Below are 16,270 nucleotides of genomic sequence, written 5' to 3' on the forward strand. Positions count from 1 at the left end.
CTCCGAGCGAGAACGAACCCAAAACTGCTCGTTCTCCTCGCCCGGTCTCCCCCAAAAAAAAAACAACTCCCCTTTTTCCCCCGGAACATCCCGCCCCAAACATCCAACTACACGAGAACAAGTTGCGTAGGGGCTACATATAAAATCTTCTTTTGTTTTTGAAAGAATGGCTTTTTGCAAGTTTTATCTATTAAGTGCTTTACAAAGCACTTTTACAGCCCCCCACTCCTTATGTGTTTTTCTCAAACGAAAATAAAGTAAAAATAAAAGACTATAAAAATAAAAAATGGTTCAGATTTATTTTTTGCATGATGGAAAAAACAGGTGTTTAATCACTCTGGCCTTTCTGAGTGGCTCTAAAGCAGTATGTATGTGTATATGTATAAGATGAATGTTTATATACTTTTAAATCAGTTACTTAGTGCCATGTTTTATGTAATGCTTCTTGAAAATTTCATGTTTAATTCCGTTTTAGAGAAACACATGATGATGCAAGGCCACCACTACTATATGGTTGAATATGAATGTTTTTCAGAGATTTACGGGAAGAGAGTGACGTACTAATGTTCTTTTCACGACTCGCTGTGTTTAGATGAATATTTCTCTGGGTGGAATTTTTCAAGAGTTATGAGGTGTTTGTTTTCCCGGAAACACAACCGTACTTACATTTATTTGGATAAAGGAATGAAAGGGTTCTGTTCATTCTAAGTCTTGCTCTCTACTCCCTCTGCGTTAGTAAACAGAGTAAACACAGAGATGCGGAGAGATGGAGATCCACGCCCGCACTCCTCCTCGCACTGTATTTAACTCTCTGGAATCTACTTGAATATCACTGGAGCCCATTATTGAAGATGGGCTGTTTCTGGGATCCCAGTTTCGTCTGTTCTACTCTACTCTATTCTACCCTACTCTACTCTACTCTACTCTACTGTACTCGGACTGCGCCTTAAACTTCCTATCGCACACTTGGCTGAACGGGCCGCGCGCCCAGCTGCCGATGCGTTCCTTGCACTTCCGGTACGACAGCTGACCCGACGGAAGTGACGTCAGTGCAGAGAAGAATATGGTGTTTGTGTCAACGATGGTGAGAAGTGGGAGAGGAATCGACGCTGAGGGAAGTGGCTTGAAATGACCGAGTAAATACCGGCGCGCAGGTCCTGGATTTTCTCACCGACTCCATGTCCGACGGAGCCAGAGCTTCCTGGTCGAAGCGGGGCTGCGTGGAGTCGCATCGCCGAGGTGAGGCGCGGGGCAGCCCGGCCCGGAGGGGTTGGTTCCTTCCCAGATCAGATGATGATGATGATGATGATGATGTCAACAACTGGGCCGGAGGGCTCGAGCCTCCTCCTGCACGCGCCGCCTCGACTCGAGCAGCGCAGCTGAGCGCAGCGCGTCGCTTCCTTCGCCGCGTCGCCTCGCGTCGCCTCGCGTCGTATCGCATCGCGGCTGTCCGCTCTTTTCTTTTCACGACACACGAGTCGCCGGGAACGTGGATCGGCCGTGGTGGTGGTCAGTCAGTCAGTCAGTCAGTGTTCGCTGAGTGGGCGGTGTGTGTGTGTGTGTGTGTGTGCGCGCGCGCGCGCGCGGGGGGCACTACCCTGCGATGCACTGCCTTCCCACCCACTCAGGCTCTGCCATTGTGTCAGCGCCCAGTGACTGAGTCGCATCGCGATAGGCTCCGGGCCACAGCGACCCTGCAGGACTGAGCCGGTGGCTGTAAGACGCGGTCAGTAGGGGGCAGTCAGGAGACGCCGGGCTGGGCTGGGCTGCGGCTCCGATGTATCCGGGTTTCCTTTCCTTGTCTGCAAGTCCTCTTTCTACATCATGTCCACGAAGCTGTTGGCGACTCTTCGGCGCACGAGTCCTTGTTGTGAGCGGAGAAGTGCCTTATTGTTGGTCGCTCGCTCCCAGGTGACTGATGTTGTCCCTCCACAGAGCAGGGGAAGTACAAGCAGAGAAAATGTGAGCTCACACCCAACGCTCCATCAGCTAAACCTGCGTTTGGCCCAGAGGGACCCAAGAGGTAAACCCCACCCCCACACCACCACCATGGTCTGCTGCACTCCCATGGGGGGAGACACCTGTACGACTCTCCAGTTTCTGTAAACGCCGGTTCTGCTGTGGAACCTACCGCAGCTACTTTGTGTGTTTCATCATAACTGTGTTCTTTCCGTGCGAACGAGTACATTAAGCCGCAGTAGGAAGTCCGTGACCACTTTGGCAAAGCTGTTCAAGGAAACGTGGTACGGTCGGTAAGTTCTGTGATTGGCCACCGTGTGGTGCTGCTGTGCCTCGTGTGCTCATGTCTTGCAACCGCAGCAGCTCCACACGGATGCCGCTCTAGACCTCAGCGACTTTACCTCGCGTACTCATTTTGGATGGAGATTTGAGGATGAAGCCGCGGACGAGAAAAAGTTGGAACGCGTTTCCTTTCTGCTTGTGAAATAATAAAGAAGCGCACAACTCATAGGTCACCACCTCTGGCACATTGTAGCGAGCACCAGATTTTCATGAGCCATGTGATGCACTGCGAAGGGATTCTGTCGGGCTCACTCCACTAGGCACTAGGCAGTCAGCGCCCCACCCCTTATGCGTGACCTCTGACCTCTTTTGCCTAGAGAGTCCTGGAGAGCTGCACCTTCACTACAGTTGTCTCCTTCGCAGGTGTCAAATGGCAGGTGATGTGGAGGTGTACCTGTCGCAGGTGCACGATGGCAGCGTGTCCTCGGGGTTCCGTGCGCTGTACGAGGAGCGCCTCCTCCTGGATGTCACGCTGCTTATCGAGGAGCACCACTTCCAGGCACACAAGGCCCTGCTGGCCACACAGAGCGACTACTTCCGAGTCATGTTCACGGCTGACATGCGGGAGCGCGACCAGGACAAGATCCATATGAAGGGGCTGACGGCCACGGGCTTCGGACACGTGCTGCAGTTCATGTACTACGGCACGCTGGAGCTCAGCATGCTCACGGTGCAGGAGATCCTGCAGGCCGCTATGTACGTCCAGCTGACCGAGGTGGTGGAGTTCTGCTGCTCCTTCCTCTTGGCCAAGATCTGCCTGGAAAACTGTGCCGAGGTCATGCGGCTGCTGGAGGATTTCAGCGTGGGTGTTGAGGGCGTACAGGAGCAGCTGGACGCCTTCCTGTTGGAGAACTTTGTGCCCCTCATGGCCCGCGCCGACTTCCTTTCCTACCTGAGTCTGGAGAAGCTGCTGATGTACCTGGACAGTGACCGGCTGAGCCGATTCCCCGAGATCGAGCTGTACGAGGCGGTGCAGGCGTGGTTACGGCACGACCGCCGCCGCTGGAGACATACGGACAGCGTGGTGCAGAACGTGCGCTTCTGCCTCATGACACCCGCCCACGTCTTTGAGAAGGTAAGTTTGGCCAGGGCGCCTTGCCCGTAATGTGGAGCAGGGCTCGAGCTGTACGCTGGTGTGCCAGCTTCACCGGGAACCGATCCCCCACGTGGGCATCCCTGCGGTGCCTGGTGCCCTGCTTCGAGAGCAGCTTCTCGTTGCGCCTCCGAACTGGTGGTATTGAGCAGTGCCGTTTGCCGCATTACTTTGACATTATCGCAGGTGATTCTTCAAGTTTTTGGGGTTTTTTATTATTATTAAACGATTAATTCTTATTGTTTTTGTGACTGCGATTCTCCTTGTGTGTCAGGTGAAGACGTCAGAGTTCTACCGCTACTCGCGACAGCTGCGACAGGAAGTGGACCAAGCGCTGAGTTATTTTCACCAGGTGAACGAGCAGCCGCTCCAGGACACCAAGTCAAACCGCATTCGCTCGGTGCGGCCGCAGACCGCGGTCTTCCGCGGGATGATCGGCCACAGCATGGTCAACAGCAAGGTGCTCCTGCTGCACAAGCCTAAGGTGTGGTGGGAGCTGGAGGGCCCGCAGGTGCCGCTGCGGCCGGACTGCCTGGCCATCCTCAACAACTTTGTCTTCCTTCTGGGTGGAGAGGAGCTGGGGCCCGACGGGGAGTTCCACGCCTCCTCCAAGGTGTATCGCTACGATCCCCGGCAGAACTCGTGGCTGCGCATGGCCGACATGTCGGTGCCGCGGTCCGAGTTTGCCGTCGGCGTTATCGGAAAGTTCATCTACGCGGTGGCGGGCCGCACGCGGGACGAGACCTTCTACTCCACGGAGCGGTACAACATCGTGGAGGACAAGTGGGAGTTTGTGGACCCCTACCCCGTCAACAAATACGGACACGAGGGCACGGTGCTCAACGGGCGGCTCTACATCACGGGTGGCATTACCTCCTCGTCCACCTCCAAGCAGGTGTGCGTGTTCGACCCGAGCAGGGAGGGAGCGTCGGAGCCTCGCACGCGCCGCGCGCCCGTTCTCACCACTTGCTGGGAGAACAAGTCCAAGATGAACTACGCCCGCTGTTTCCACAAAATGATCTCGCACAACGGCAAGCTCTACGTCTTCGGGGGCGTGTGCGTCATCTTGCGCGCCTCCTTCGAGTCGCAGGGCTGCCCCTCCACCGAGGTGTACGACCCTGACACCGACGAGTGGACCATCCTGGCGTCCATGCCCATCGGGCGCAGCGGGCACGGCGTAGCGGTGCTGGACAAGCAGATCATGGTCCTCGGGGGCCTGTGCTACAACGGCCACTACAGCGACTCCATCCTGACCTTTGACCCAGAGGAGAACAAGTGGAAGGAAGACGAGTATCCCAGGATGCCTTGCAAACTGGACGGGCTGCAGGTGTGCAGCCTTCACTTCCCAGAGTACGTGCTTGAACACGTGAGGCGCTGCAGCTGAGAGCGTGAGGACCCCCTGCGGCCTCACGCCACGACGGCACGGAGACCCGCGCTCAGAGCCGGCCAGCAGCTCCTGGGACCGCGGGAGTCGGCGCGTTGCGCACGCGAGACAGAGCGCCGTGTCCGCGGGAACGTAGAACGTGGAGTGCGCTTGTGCTGCACGTCGGGGATTGGTCCTTTTAGATGATTTTTAGGAAGATTTTTCAGAAAAAGAAAAAAAGAGAAAAAGTCCCACAGCTTTTTGGGAGTGGTCATCTTTCTCCTCCTGTACCGTGCATCATCCCAAGCGGCAGGCGTATGAACCCTTCCCCGTTTTCGTTTTTCTCATGGAGAATTTCACTTGATCGTTGCCTGCAGACTTACGCGCAATAGCAGTGATGGGTGTCTCTTCGTGCCCCGGGCCTCGCCGTCTCGACACGCGAGCGGAGCAGGACCGCCGGGCTTTGGACTCGTGGAGAGCCTGTCCACCGACCCGCTGACCGGTTCACGGAGCCCAACTTTGGTTATGCTGCAGTAACGTTAAAGCTCTGCGTGTAACACGTCTCCTCGGCGTTTCGCCTCTGGGCCTCGGTGCGCCGATGGCGGAAGTTCGAGTGTCGCGGTGTGTGAGGACTTTGCACCATCCCCATTTAAGTGTTGCAAAACACTGCGAGTCTTTTGTTCTGTTTGCTCTATTTATTTATGTTCTTTTCTAATTTGCTGTGCCGTGTGGCCTCCACCTGACATGTCACTGCTCGTTCAGCGAAGTGTACCTGAGTCACTTTTTCTTTCCCTCTGACATGAAAAAGGGCTCGTGCTCCGCAGACGCTCCGACGCTCACTGCCCAAATGACTGACTCGGAACGAAGTCCTCGGTTGGATCTTAGAGGAACCTAAACAACCGCTTCCGATTAGACGCACTTAGACGCCACCGATAAGCTACGCGGCACTGCACATGGCCACCGCGCACCGTTTCCTCGGTGCAGCCGGATGGTTTCTTTCCGTCGGCCTCTTCCCGCACCCACGTTCCTTGCCGCAGCCCCCCACAACCGCTCGCACCCCCCACCTGTCGTGTCACATATTGTTGACAGGAGAGCCAGGTGTGTTGCGCTTTCTGGCGCGCTGTGGCGTTTCCTTTTCTCCGGCCGGGACACGGAGCTCCCGGTCCCTTTTGCTGCTTTGGCCCGTGAGTAGTAAGCTGGGATGCAGTGCATCATGGGATACAGCTGGTAACTGCTCTCCGCTGCGACCGAGCAAAGCGACAGCGATCCGTTCCCTAGATCCGGCCGAAACTGTCGGTGATTCTGGCGGCGTCGCGCAGAGCACCGTCAAGTGCGTTGCCAGCTCGGCTCTTTCAGCAGCGCGTGGTCGGGGCCGGAGAGATGCGGCCGGACCCGACGTGCGTTGTTGTTTCGTGACCAGTAGACCCTGGGCTTGGAACACAAACACTCTTGTGCTGTCTCTTCTTTGACTGCTCCTTGTTCTTCCACTGGACTTCCTGTCTCTGTGACGTTTGTCTCACTACACACATTCAAACGCGATCAGTCCCACGTATACACACACACACACACACACACACACAGTTCAAAATTAGTAGTTGTCTGGCCATCAGGTAATTTGCTAAACTTGTCATCGTGAGGCAGGTATAATGACTCGGGTGCCTCTGCAGTGCACAGGTCCATCATATATATTAAGAAATGTAGGGGGAGAAAAAGCTTAATAAACAAAATCTCCCTTTTCGTTTCGAAATTTTCTTGTTAGCGGCCAAATTTTTCAACAATAAGGCAAAAATAGCTTCAATATGTTGACATTTGGAGGAATTTGTTTTAAGGAAACACTCAGTAGTATTAAGTAATCTGTTTTAATACTTAATTAAAATTTGTTTTGTGGAATTTATTTTTGGGTCAAAAACTGAATTTCAGTGGAAAATATAATTGATAAACTTGTGAATAATAAATGCTTAACTCCTTGCCCATTAATGCATGTTTTAAGCTTAGATATTTCCTTCTTTTCCTTCACTTGTCCTGCCCAATATGTATATGTTCCACCACTGGCCCAATGCAAAAGTGTCTCCTGTCAGCTTTATTACATTTTAGTAAAGTATTAAAACAAAAAAAGCCCACGAACGGACAAACGCAGGAAAAACAAGTGAAAACTCTATGAAATGACAAGCACTACGAACAGTTGTCAAGAAACATTTAGGAGGCCCAGGCAAACAGTGACATGTGTCTCCTGTCCTGTCCCCTCCTGTCCCCTCCTGTCCTGTCCTCGCGGACGCCGAAACGCAAACACGGCCTGCCGAGCCTGGGAACGCTAACCTGACACAGGATACACACCTTTCCTTTGGTCCCTTTGGAGTGTGGAATGTGACCATTTCACCACTGCAGGCGCCAAATATGTCCATTTCTCTGTTGTTTGTGGATGAAATGCAGAAAATAGCCTGCGTAAGTAAAGTTTTCAAACGACCTTTTATTTCCTGCACATTGACGCTTCTGTTTATCCGAAGCAGCCTGTCCTCGTTTTGTTTTATGACTCCTGTACTGTCCTCTCCCACACGTGGAGTGAGCTTGTAGGGTGAACGGTTTGAGGAGAAGAACGCCGAAACATTTTGGACAGATTATTTAATACAAGCTGGGTGATCACTGCTCTTTTAACACTTTACGGTTTCTCTCCGGAAATAAATGTTCATATTGTACGACTTTGTTGGTGGTGTTTGTGTGGGATTTGCTCGTTTACCGAGTGCAACGTGGAGCTGTTGGCCCTTCGGGTCACAAAACGTTCACTGACCGCGCAGAGAGTCGACGGCGCCGTGTTGCGTCGGTTGCGTTCCTTGCGTGACCCTGACCAGGATGCCAGGTGTGAGCATCGCTGCTGTTTTGTGTGTGTGGTTTGGTCGCTGAAAGAGAACAAGAATAAAGTAGAAAAGTGCAACGCCGCCCATGAAAGGGAGCAGCGGCCTCTTCTCAACCCTGATCTACAGCTCATCCATAAACATCAGCGACCAAAACTGGCACAAAGGGCAATGAAATAAAAACTGAACAGAATACGAAGTTGTGCAAAGAGAAGAGAGAAGACTTCAGAGTGCAGGCAAGTAGAGCAATGCAGTACGTGACTCGATACAACAGTATGGTCCTGGTGCGTCGCAAATGTTTGCGTCCGTCCAACACGTGCCTCCTTTTCGGAAGCTCGCGCTCTCTCACCACCGAGCCTGTACAAGTATGAAAAAATGCCATATCTTTTAGAAAATCCCTAAATATTCCAGGGATTCTGCAAGTTTTCCCTATTGTGCTATTTTACTACGATTACTGTTAGCACTGTACTAGGGCTCCAAACCTGCCGGCTCGCGGCAGGGACTCAAGGTGCACTCTTCGAGGGGGACCGTCCAGAAAGGTGTCCAAACACCGTTCACCTCCCGGTTACACAACAAGCCAGCTTCGCGTTCTCCTTCTGGGTTTACTACACAGCACTATAAATGTATTCGATTGTCAGCAGGGGTTGGATGTGGACAACAACTTAGCGGTACAGTTTCTGTGCTGCTGGATAGAGAAGCTTATTGTCTCGATGTGACTTTGACACCAGCAGAAGACATTGTTTGAAGAAACAAGTATGACAACGTTCAGCAGCAAAGATTGGTGACGTATATCTGGAGTTTCTCTACCAACAGTTCGTGTTGCTCATTCCCCCCTCTCTCCTGACCAGATCTTCCATCCCTGCTAAATAAAAGCAACCCCACAGCATGATGCTGCCACCCCCATGCTTGGCAGTAGGTGATGTACTGTTCATGTGATGAGCTACGTTGGCTCTGTACAAAATTTGTCCTCTGGGACTAAGGAAAAAATTCTACCTTGGTGTCGTCGTCAGGCATTTCCAACATGGTTCTGAGCACCGGAGGCCAGTTTGTGAAAAATGTACACAGGTGAGACTTCCGGAGAATAACTGAAATAGGTTGTACTACGGAGCGAGTGGCCATAGTCCTGCAGCTCCATTATGGTTGCTGTTGGCTTCTTGGTAGAGATGATCCTGAGATGATTTCTCCGTGCTTGTCATCGATTTTGAAGGGATGTAGTGACGTTTGCAGCGTCCACTCCTGCCTGCTGAAGCAAAGGATGAAAACAGAACTGTCATACTTGTCATGAGTGTCATTACATGGGCTCCTTTTCAGCTCTCCTTCCCCTGCAACACCCAGCGAGAGCTTTTCCACTCGTGCGCCGCTAGCCCGATGTCGCGCAGATGCCCCCTCCCCTCTTCGGAAGCGGCTCCGCCGCTCGGCCCCCTGGGAAAGAGGCGATGGTTTCCGGAGGAAACTGCGGGCCGCGAGCGCCGTCTGGGCCGGGCGTGCAGCAGCGCATCCTCCCGCACCCCTGGGCGAGGGAGGAATGACGAGAATTGTCCCAGAACTTTCCATCAGCATTTTAGCTGATGCTCGCTGTGCGAGAGGAGCATCGGAAACAGAGCTGCACCACCCTGCTGTACCTGCGGGCGGCGGGCGGCGGGCTGGGGCTGCGCAGCATCGGAAAAAATCCAGCGAAGTCAGTCATGTCGCTGCTGGGTCTTTTTTTGGGGATAGAGCTGTATGATTTATGTCGTGTTGAAAACAATGTTTTACTAGCAAGTTCTAATGATGGCTGTGAGAAGAGCTGCTTCTGGACGTGCGTGACATGCCCGAGGCTCGAATGCCTTCGGTGGGAGTGAGCAAGAGAGAAAGAGGTTTCAAATTCATTGGAACCTCCACGCGGCACCAGGCCGACCCGTGAGCAGACTAGCAGGGCCGCTCTCCGTGAGGTGGGTTCGAGCCCCTCGGAGCGAGGAGCGGAGATGAAGATGCAGACAAGATTCTTGAGGAGCAGCTGTGCGACGTCGACAATGAGCACCGTTGACATGTATCATGGAGAACATCCTAGGTACCGTGACCCAGGTCCCTGAAGCGTCTGTGGTTCTGGGGAGAAGGATTTTTCCTTTCGCTCTGCTGCAGCTGCACACACACACGCACACACACTGAAATCGCTTGTCCCAAGCAAGGTTGCAGCGAACTAGAGCCCAACCCAGCAACACAGGGCGTAAGGCCAGATGGGGAGGGGACACACCCAGGGCAGGATGCCAGTCCATCGCAAGGCACCCCAAGCGGGACTCGAACCCCAAACCTACCGGAGAACAGGACTCGGCCACATTTGCTGCGCCACCCCCCCCGCAGCTGCTTTTACGCGAATTAATGTCCAAGTATTAAATTCATCTTTTTCGACAGGAGCACAAGCTGGTATATTAGACTCACTTCATACGCATGTTGTGAGCACTGTGTGATATGGCTGAACAGCACAGTAAACGAGATGTGTGACGCTTTTGGGGGGGGAGGGGTCTGCCCAAAGCATAAAGATAAAGTTCGGGAAACTCTCTTTACAGGAATTGCTCTCAAAGTTTGATTTTATAATATAAGTGTAATGTTAAGTGGAGAGGAATGAAGACCCTTCCCCCCCGAAGTGTCTGCACTCCTCCGGTCCCACCATAGTTTTACTGTGTTTTATTTACATACCGTACCTTCCTTGTGGGAAACCTGCTTTATTGCAGACATTTACATGTGTTCATTTATCAGACACTTTTCTCCACAGTGACCAACAGCTCATGGAAAATACAATGTTGTTCAGTAGAGGAGCAGGAAGAGACACTTCAATACAGATGCATGATTTTTATGTACAGTTACAGTGCTGTGAAAAAGTATTTGCCCCCTTCCTGATTTTTTTTTGTTTTTTTGCATATTTGTCACAGTTAAATGATTGAGATCATCAAACATTTTAATATTACACAAAGATAACCCGAGTAAATACAAAATGCAGTTTTTAAATGATGATTTCATTTATTAAGGGAAAAAAGCTGTCCAAACCTACCTGGCCCTATGTGAAAAAGTAATTGCCCCCTAAACCTAATAACTGGTTGTGCCACCCTTGGCGGCAACAACTGCAATCATGCCTTTGCGATAACTAGCACTGAGTCTTTCACATCGCTGTGGAGGAATTTTGGCCCACTCTTCTTTGCAGAATTGTTTTAATTCAGCCGCATTGGAGGGTTTTCGAGCACGAACGGCCTGTTTAAGGTCATGCCACAGCATCTCAATCGGATTTAAGTCCGGACTTTGACTAGGCCACTCCAAAACCTTAATTTTGTTTTTTTTTTTGAGCCATTCAGAGGTGGACTTGCTGGTGTGTTTCGGATCATTGTCCTGCTGCATAACCCAAGTGTGCTTGAGCTTGAGGTCACAAACTGATGGCCAGACATTCTCCTTCAGGATTTTCTGGTAGAGTGCAGAATTCATGGTTTCATCAATTATGGCAAGTCGTCCAGGTCCTGAAGCTGCAAAGCAGCCCCAGACCATCACACTACCACCACCATGTTTGACTGTTGGTATAATGTTCTTTTTATGAAATGCTGTGTTAGTTTTACGCCAGACGTAACGGGACGCACACCTTCCAAAAAGTTCAACTTTTGTCTCATCAGTCCACAGAATATTTGCCCAAAAGTCTTGGGGATAACCAAGATATTTTTTGGCAAATGTGAGACGAGCCTTTGTGTTCTTTTTGGTCAGCAGTGGCTTTCGGCTTGGAACTCTCCCATGGATGCCATTTTGGCCCAGTCTCTTTCTTATTGTTGAATCATGAACACTGACCTTAACTGAGGCAAGTGAGGCCTGCAGTTCTTTAGATGTTGTTCTGGGTTCTTTTATGAGCTCCTGTATGAGTCGTCGTTGCACTCTTGGAGTAATTTTGGTAGGCCGGCCACTCTTGGGAAGGTTCACCACTGTTCCAAATTTTCTCCATTTGTGGATAATGGCTCTCACCTTGGTTCGCTGGAGTCCCAAAGCCTTACAAATGGCATTGCAACCCTTTCCAGACTGATACATGTCAATTACTTTGTTTCTCATCTGTTCTTGAATTTCTTTAGATCGCAGCATGATGTGTTGCTTTTTGAGATGTGCTTCACTTTGTCAGATAGGTCTGGCAGTAATCAGGCCTGGGTGTGGCAAGTGAAATTTAACTCAGCTTTCCAAAAAATGTGGTTAATCACAGTTCATTCATAATTTAACGGGGGACAATTACTTTTTCACATGGGGCCAGGTAGGTTTGGACAACTTTTTTCCCTTAATAAATGAAATCATTATTCAAAAACTGCATTTTGTATTTACTCAGGTTATCTTTGTGTAATATTAAAATTTGTTTGATGATCTCAATCATTTAATTGTGACAAATATGCAAAAAAATAAATCAGGGAGGGGGCAAATACTTTTTCACAGCATTGTAGTTTCTTTCCACCATATGAACCAACGTTCATCACACGAGTAGCTGGTAAAACTCGGAATATCGACGATTCCCGATCGCCTTCCTACCAAATTTTTTTTTTTTTTTAAAACATTTACATTATACAAGTTTATTTACTATAATTGTACGGGCTTGCAAGAAAAGATCGAAGGCTGTTTCAAGCTTCACTTCCACTTTTATTGATGAAAAAAACAGGCAGATGTGCCACAGGGGCTGTTGCTGTGACAGGTCAAGTTGAGGGAAAGAACCACAGTTAATGTGAAGCATCATGTTTTCTGACACACACAAGGGGGGAAAAGCAAGAGATTTACTGCTGCCATTAAAATGCACGTAATTATTCTGAATAACAGAAGATACAGAAACATATTCAGGTGAATTAACTAGAACCATTTAGTTGTCATGTTCGCTCTCCCAGAAGTGGCACATCTGACATCCTCCTGAAACAAGGCGAATGAAAGACAATCAGATGTGAAGAAGCACTGAAAGGTGAGGCCAGGAGCCTGTCTTCTTCACTCCTCGGCTGAGATCTTGAGCAGGTTCTCCTTGTCGATCTTAAAGAGCCGCCAGCCCTCCTTGTGAGAGAGGTCCGAGGCACCGCGGCGCTTGTAGAACTCGATGGACGGCTTATTCCGCTCGGCCACAACGAAGTGCATGCTGCCGCAGCGGGTCTTCACTGCAGTCTGCAACGGGGGCGCAAAACCGGAATGAAAGCGACAGCTTGCCAATCACGAAACCCCCAGGGAAGCGTGTCAACGCAACAGTACAGGCACTCACGTGGCTCAGGTACTTGAGGATCCCGGACCCGATTCCGCAACCTGTTGTAGAAAGGTGGGGTGGGGGGGATTTGCATCAGGGATGCTTGGGAGGCATGGCACACAAATATGAATAATGCACACCTCTGTAGTCCTTCATCACATAGAAGTCCTCCAGGTACAGCAGTTTGCCAATCCAGGGGTCATAGGTGAAGTAGTACATGGCAAATCCTACGACTGCGTGACCTGGAGGTAAAGGGGTGGGAGACGAGTGCGATTCAGCGATGGCTTTGTGACTCTTGAAAAGAGCATCACGCCAAAAATTTCACTGCTTCAAAGTGGCACTCGAGGTGGCGGCCGTTACACCTTTGCACTTTTATTGAGTTTGGCGCTAGTAGCAGCAGCGCAGGGAGGCGAATCGCAGAGAGCCGGGAGGCTTTCTGGAGCCCAGAGAGCGCACAAGGACACGAACAGGTAAGCGTGGTAAGCGCACGTTGGTATCTGCGCGAAACGAAGACGACGGCGGCTTCGACGGCCCAGGGCCTGGACGCAACTCGTACCCTCGGCGTCAAGCTGGTCCTTTGGAAGCTCAGCAATGACACAGTGGTAGAAGGGGTGGTCTCCAAAGCCATCCTCCAACAGCTCTGTGTAGAGCGGCACAATGGTCACACACACACACCGCAAGGACCAGGGCATGATGGGGACTCGACCCGCTTCCTGGATGCCTCACCTTTCTCAGTCAGCACAACTTGATCCTCCATATCTTCATATTTGGCAAGTTCCTGAAAAGAGCCACAAAGTGTGGGTGAGCAGCCTGGGCGCGTGCGCACACACACACACACACACAGTGATCTGGGGCCAATCACACAGGCGCTGGAAGGCGGTCCAACATGATGAGAGGATGGGAAAGGGACAAAAGGGACAACCTGACTGTCAGCGAGCCCCACACAAGACCCTTTTTTTTTTTTTACATTAGAACAAGAACAACAAAGAAGTGAAAGATATTCAATGATATTCTATTGATCAATATTTCATACATTTTTACTGAGTGTTTCTGCGGAGTCACAGCACTGTGAACTCGGACGAGCGGACTGGGGGGGGGGTTACATCGATCCTACCGGGATAAACAAAACACCCACCCAAACGCACGCACGCACGCACGCACGCACGCGCACACACACAACGGTTGCCAGTTTGCTTAAAGTCGATGTAATAACTTTGTACCAAATGTCCCCTCGGCTTGCCTTGCTTTCACCCCCCTCACCACGGTACTTTACCTTAATGAGTCGCAGAATGTCAGGCACGTCTTTGGCTTCTGCTTTGCGCAGTGAAAAACTGGCCATTTTCTTCTTTTGCTCTTCTTCCCCTTTCGTACTAGTCCTCGGTATACGAAAAGAAGCAGGAGGTGTTTCTTCATTCGCTTCCCAGCAGTTTTACCCCCCGACACACACAGTCACTCCGCGATCGCGAACCTCCACTCGCGCGATCAGCTGCGCTTTTGTTTTGCTCCGCTTTTATACACGGGCTCTTCTGCCGCGAGCCTTATTTGAATATGTTGAGCCGCCCGTCCAATCACAGCGGAGAGCCCGGAGTCGCTCCTCCCACTCAGCTGTTTACCGCACACAGGAGCTGATCGGGGTACGATGTCGTACTAGGGGGGCTGACAGCGCTCTAGGATACTGAAACACCACGCACACACACGCATGTACGTGTACATAACGCCGAAAAACGCTGTCCGTAGTTTCACATAAAAATATTGCATTAAATATAACACATTTATACACCGATGAGGCACAACAATGATTGAGCACCGAGGCGGGAGGTGAAGTGTGAATAACACTGATTCTCGGTTCAGTGCTACCTGTCAACAGGTGGGATATATATATTGGGCAGCAAATGAACAGTCGCTCGTTGAATCTGATGTGTTGGGAGCAGGAGAAACGGACAAACGTGAGGATGTGAGCGACTTTGACGAGCAAGGGCCAGATTGTGACGGCCGGACGGCTGACTGCTCAGAGCATCATCTCCAAGACGGCAGGTCTCGGTCGGTATCTACCCAAAGTGGTCCAAGGAAGGAGAACCGGTGAAGCGGCGACGGGGTCGTGGGCGCCCGAGGCTCACTGATGCGTGTGGGGAGCGAAGGCTAGTCCGTCCGGTCCGATCCCACAGAAGATCCCACAAGTTGCCGAAAACCCTCAAAAGGTGTCAGAACGCGCAGCGCAGCGCAGCAGCTTCCTGCGTGCGGGGCAGTGTATCCACACACCGGTCAGAGTGCCCACGCTGACCCCCGTCCAGCGCCGTCCGGCGCCAACAGTGGGCACGTGAACGTCAGAACTGGACCGTGGAGCCCGGATCCTTAAAGGACCTGCTGCTGTCTCACAGCGCCTGGGTGCTGCGAGAGGACGTGGGTTCTACGCGCGCTCAGTCTGCGTGGAGTTTGCATGTTCTCCCCGTGTCTGCGTGGGTTTCCTCCGGGTGCTCTGGTTTCCTCCCGCACTCCAAACACATGCTGTTGAGTTCCCCCATAGTGTGTGAGTGTCACAGAGTGAGTATGTTTCACTGATGCATGCATGAGTGACCCAGTCTAACTAGTGTATCTAGCAGTGTAAGTCACCGCCGTGAATAAGGTGTGTGGGCTCATAACACTACAGCATCCATTAGAAGTTGCTTTGGACGAAAGCGTCTGCTAAGTGAATAAATGTAAATGTATTAGGCAGGTGGTTTTAATGTTGTGCCTCATCGGTGTTTGTATACTGTATAAATGAATGTATGTATATGAAAAAGAACCCTATTGTGAAACATATATATATATACATCATATAGGCTATGTACACACACATACATATATCCATATATATTTGAGAGAATGTTCACAATAAGTTCTTTTTCATGAGGCGATCGCACAGTCTGAAAAAGAAGTTTATTCTAGATTGGGACAAAAATGTTTAAAAAACATATATGAGCAGCATAAAGGTGCTCTGTACTTCAGGAGCTCATTTGGTTTGGAAATGATGCTTTATTTTAACAAAGCGGCTCCATTCAGGCCAGGCCTTTGTGTGTTTGTGTGAAGGGAACGTTTTCCTCTACAGTTTTTCATAATAACTTGGCAGTCGTTGCATCCTGTCAGGCTTGGGGAGATGAAAAAAGACAGTAGTAATTCTCACCTGAGTTATACATAAATATGTGGATGGACACAAGTCTTGGGGCTTCACTGACCACTGACCATCTGCTCATCACTGTGTGTTTCATACATTTCAAAGTTCTTTGGGATTTCACCGATCAGTTGCCAAGAGGTGAAAAGTAAGAAAAACGCTGCTTGTAGTTTCACATAAAAATACAGAAGTAAAATTGTATATAGTGACAGAATATGATTTACTGTTTGCATTTTCTATTGCTCGGGAGCCTGCAGCTATGTTCTATCAGTGTTAGGTTTGGTTATTTGTGCATGTTTTTATATCG

At 50.6% G+C, this 16,270-nt stretch overlaps 2 protein-coding genes across 4 annotated transcripts; one reads left to right on the forward strand and one right to left on the reverse strand.

The window, feature by feature from the left end:
* Positions 1-1,025: 1,025 nt before the first annotated feature.
* On the forward strand, positions 1,026-7,424 carry klhl15 (kelch-like family member 15). 2 transcript variants are annotated; one of them, XM_018760977.2, is made up of 4 exons: positions 1,026-1,239; positions 1,936-2,023; positions 2,665-3,376; positions 3,669-7,424. In XM_018760977.2, exons 1-4 carry the CDS (start codon positions 1,179-1,181, stop codon positions 4,776-4,778), a joined length of 1,971 nt encoding a protein of 656 aa, XP_018616493.1. In that variant the 5' UTR covers positions 1,026-1,178; the 3' UTR covers positions 4,779-7,424. The 2 variants fall into 2 exon arrangements, with proteins under 2 accessions (XP_018616493.1, XP_018616494.1); XM_018760978.2 differs by lacking the exon at positions 1,936-2,023 and having other exon boundaries at positions 1,179-1,239.
* Positions 7,425-12,238: 4,814 nt separating this feature from the next.
* LOC108939736 (diamine acetyltransferase 1) lies at positions 12,239-14,311 on the reverse strand. 2 transcript variants are annotated; one of them, XM_018761324.2, is made up of 6 exons: positions 14,089-14,311; positions 13,542-13,593; positions 13,372-13,455; positions 12,956-13,057; positions 12,834-12,874; positions 12,239-12,739 (listed from the first exon to the last, which is right to left on the reverse strand). In XM_018761324.2, the coding sequence occupies exons 1-6, from the start codon at positions 14,152-14,154 to the stop codon at positions 12,569-12,571; spliced, it is 516 nt and encodes a 171-aa protein (XP_018616840.1). In that variant the 5' UTR covers positions 14,155-14,311; the 3' UTR covers positions 12,239-12,568. The 2 variants fall into 2 exon arrangements, with proteins under 2 accessions (XP_018616840.1, XP_018616841.1); XM_018761325.2 differs by lacking the exon at positions 12,956-13,057.
* Positions 14,312-16,270: the final 1,959 nt, after the last annotated feature.

The sequence above is a fragment of the Scleropages formosus genome, chromosome 24 (assembly GCF_900964775.1).
Source record: "Scleropages formosus chromosome 24, fSclFor1.1, whole genome shotgun sequence".
In the NCBI taxonomy this organism is placed as follows: domain Eukaryota; kingdom Metazoa; phylum Chordata; class Actinopteri; order Osteoglossiformes; family Osteoglossidae; genus Scleropages; species Scleropages formosus.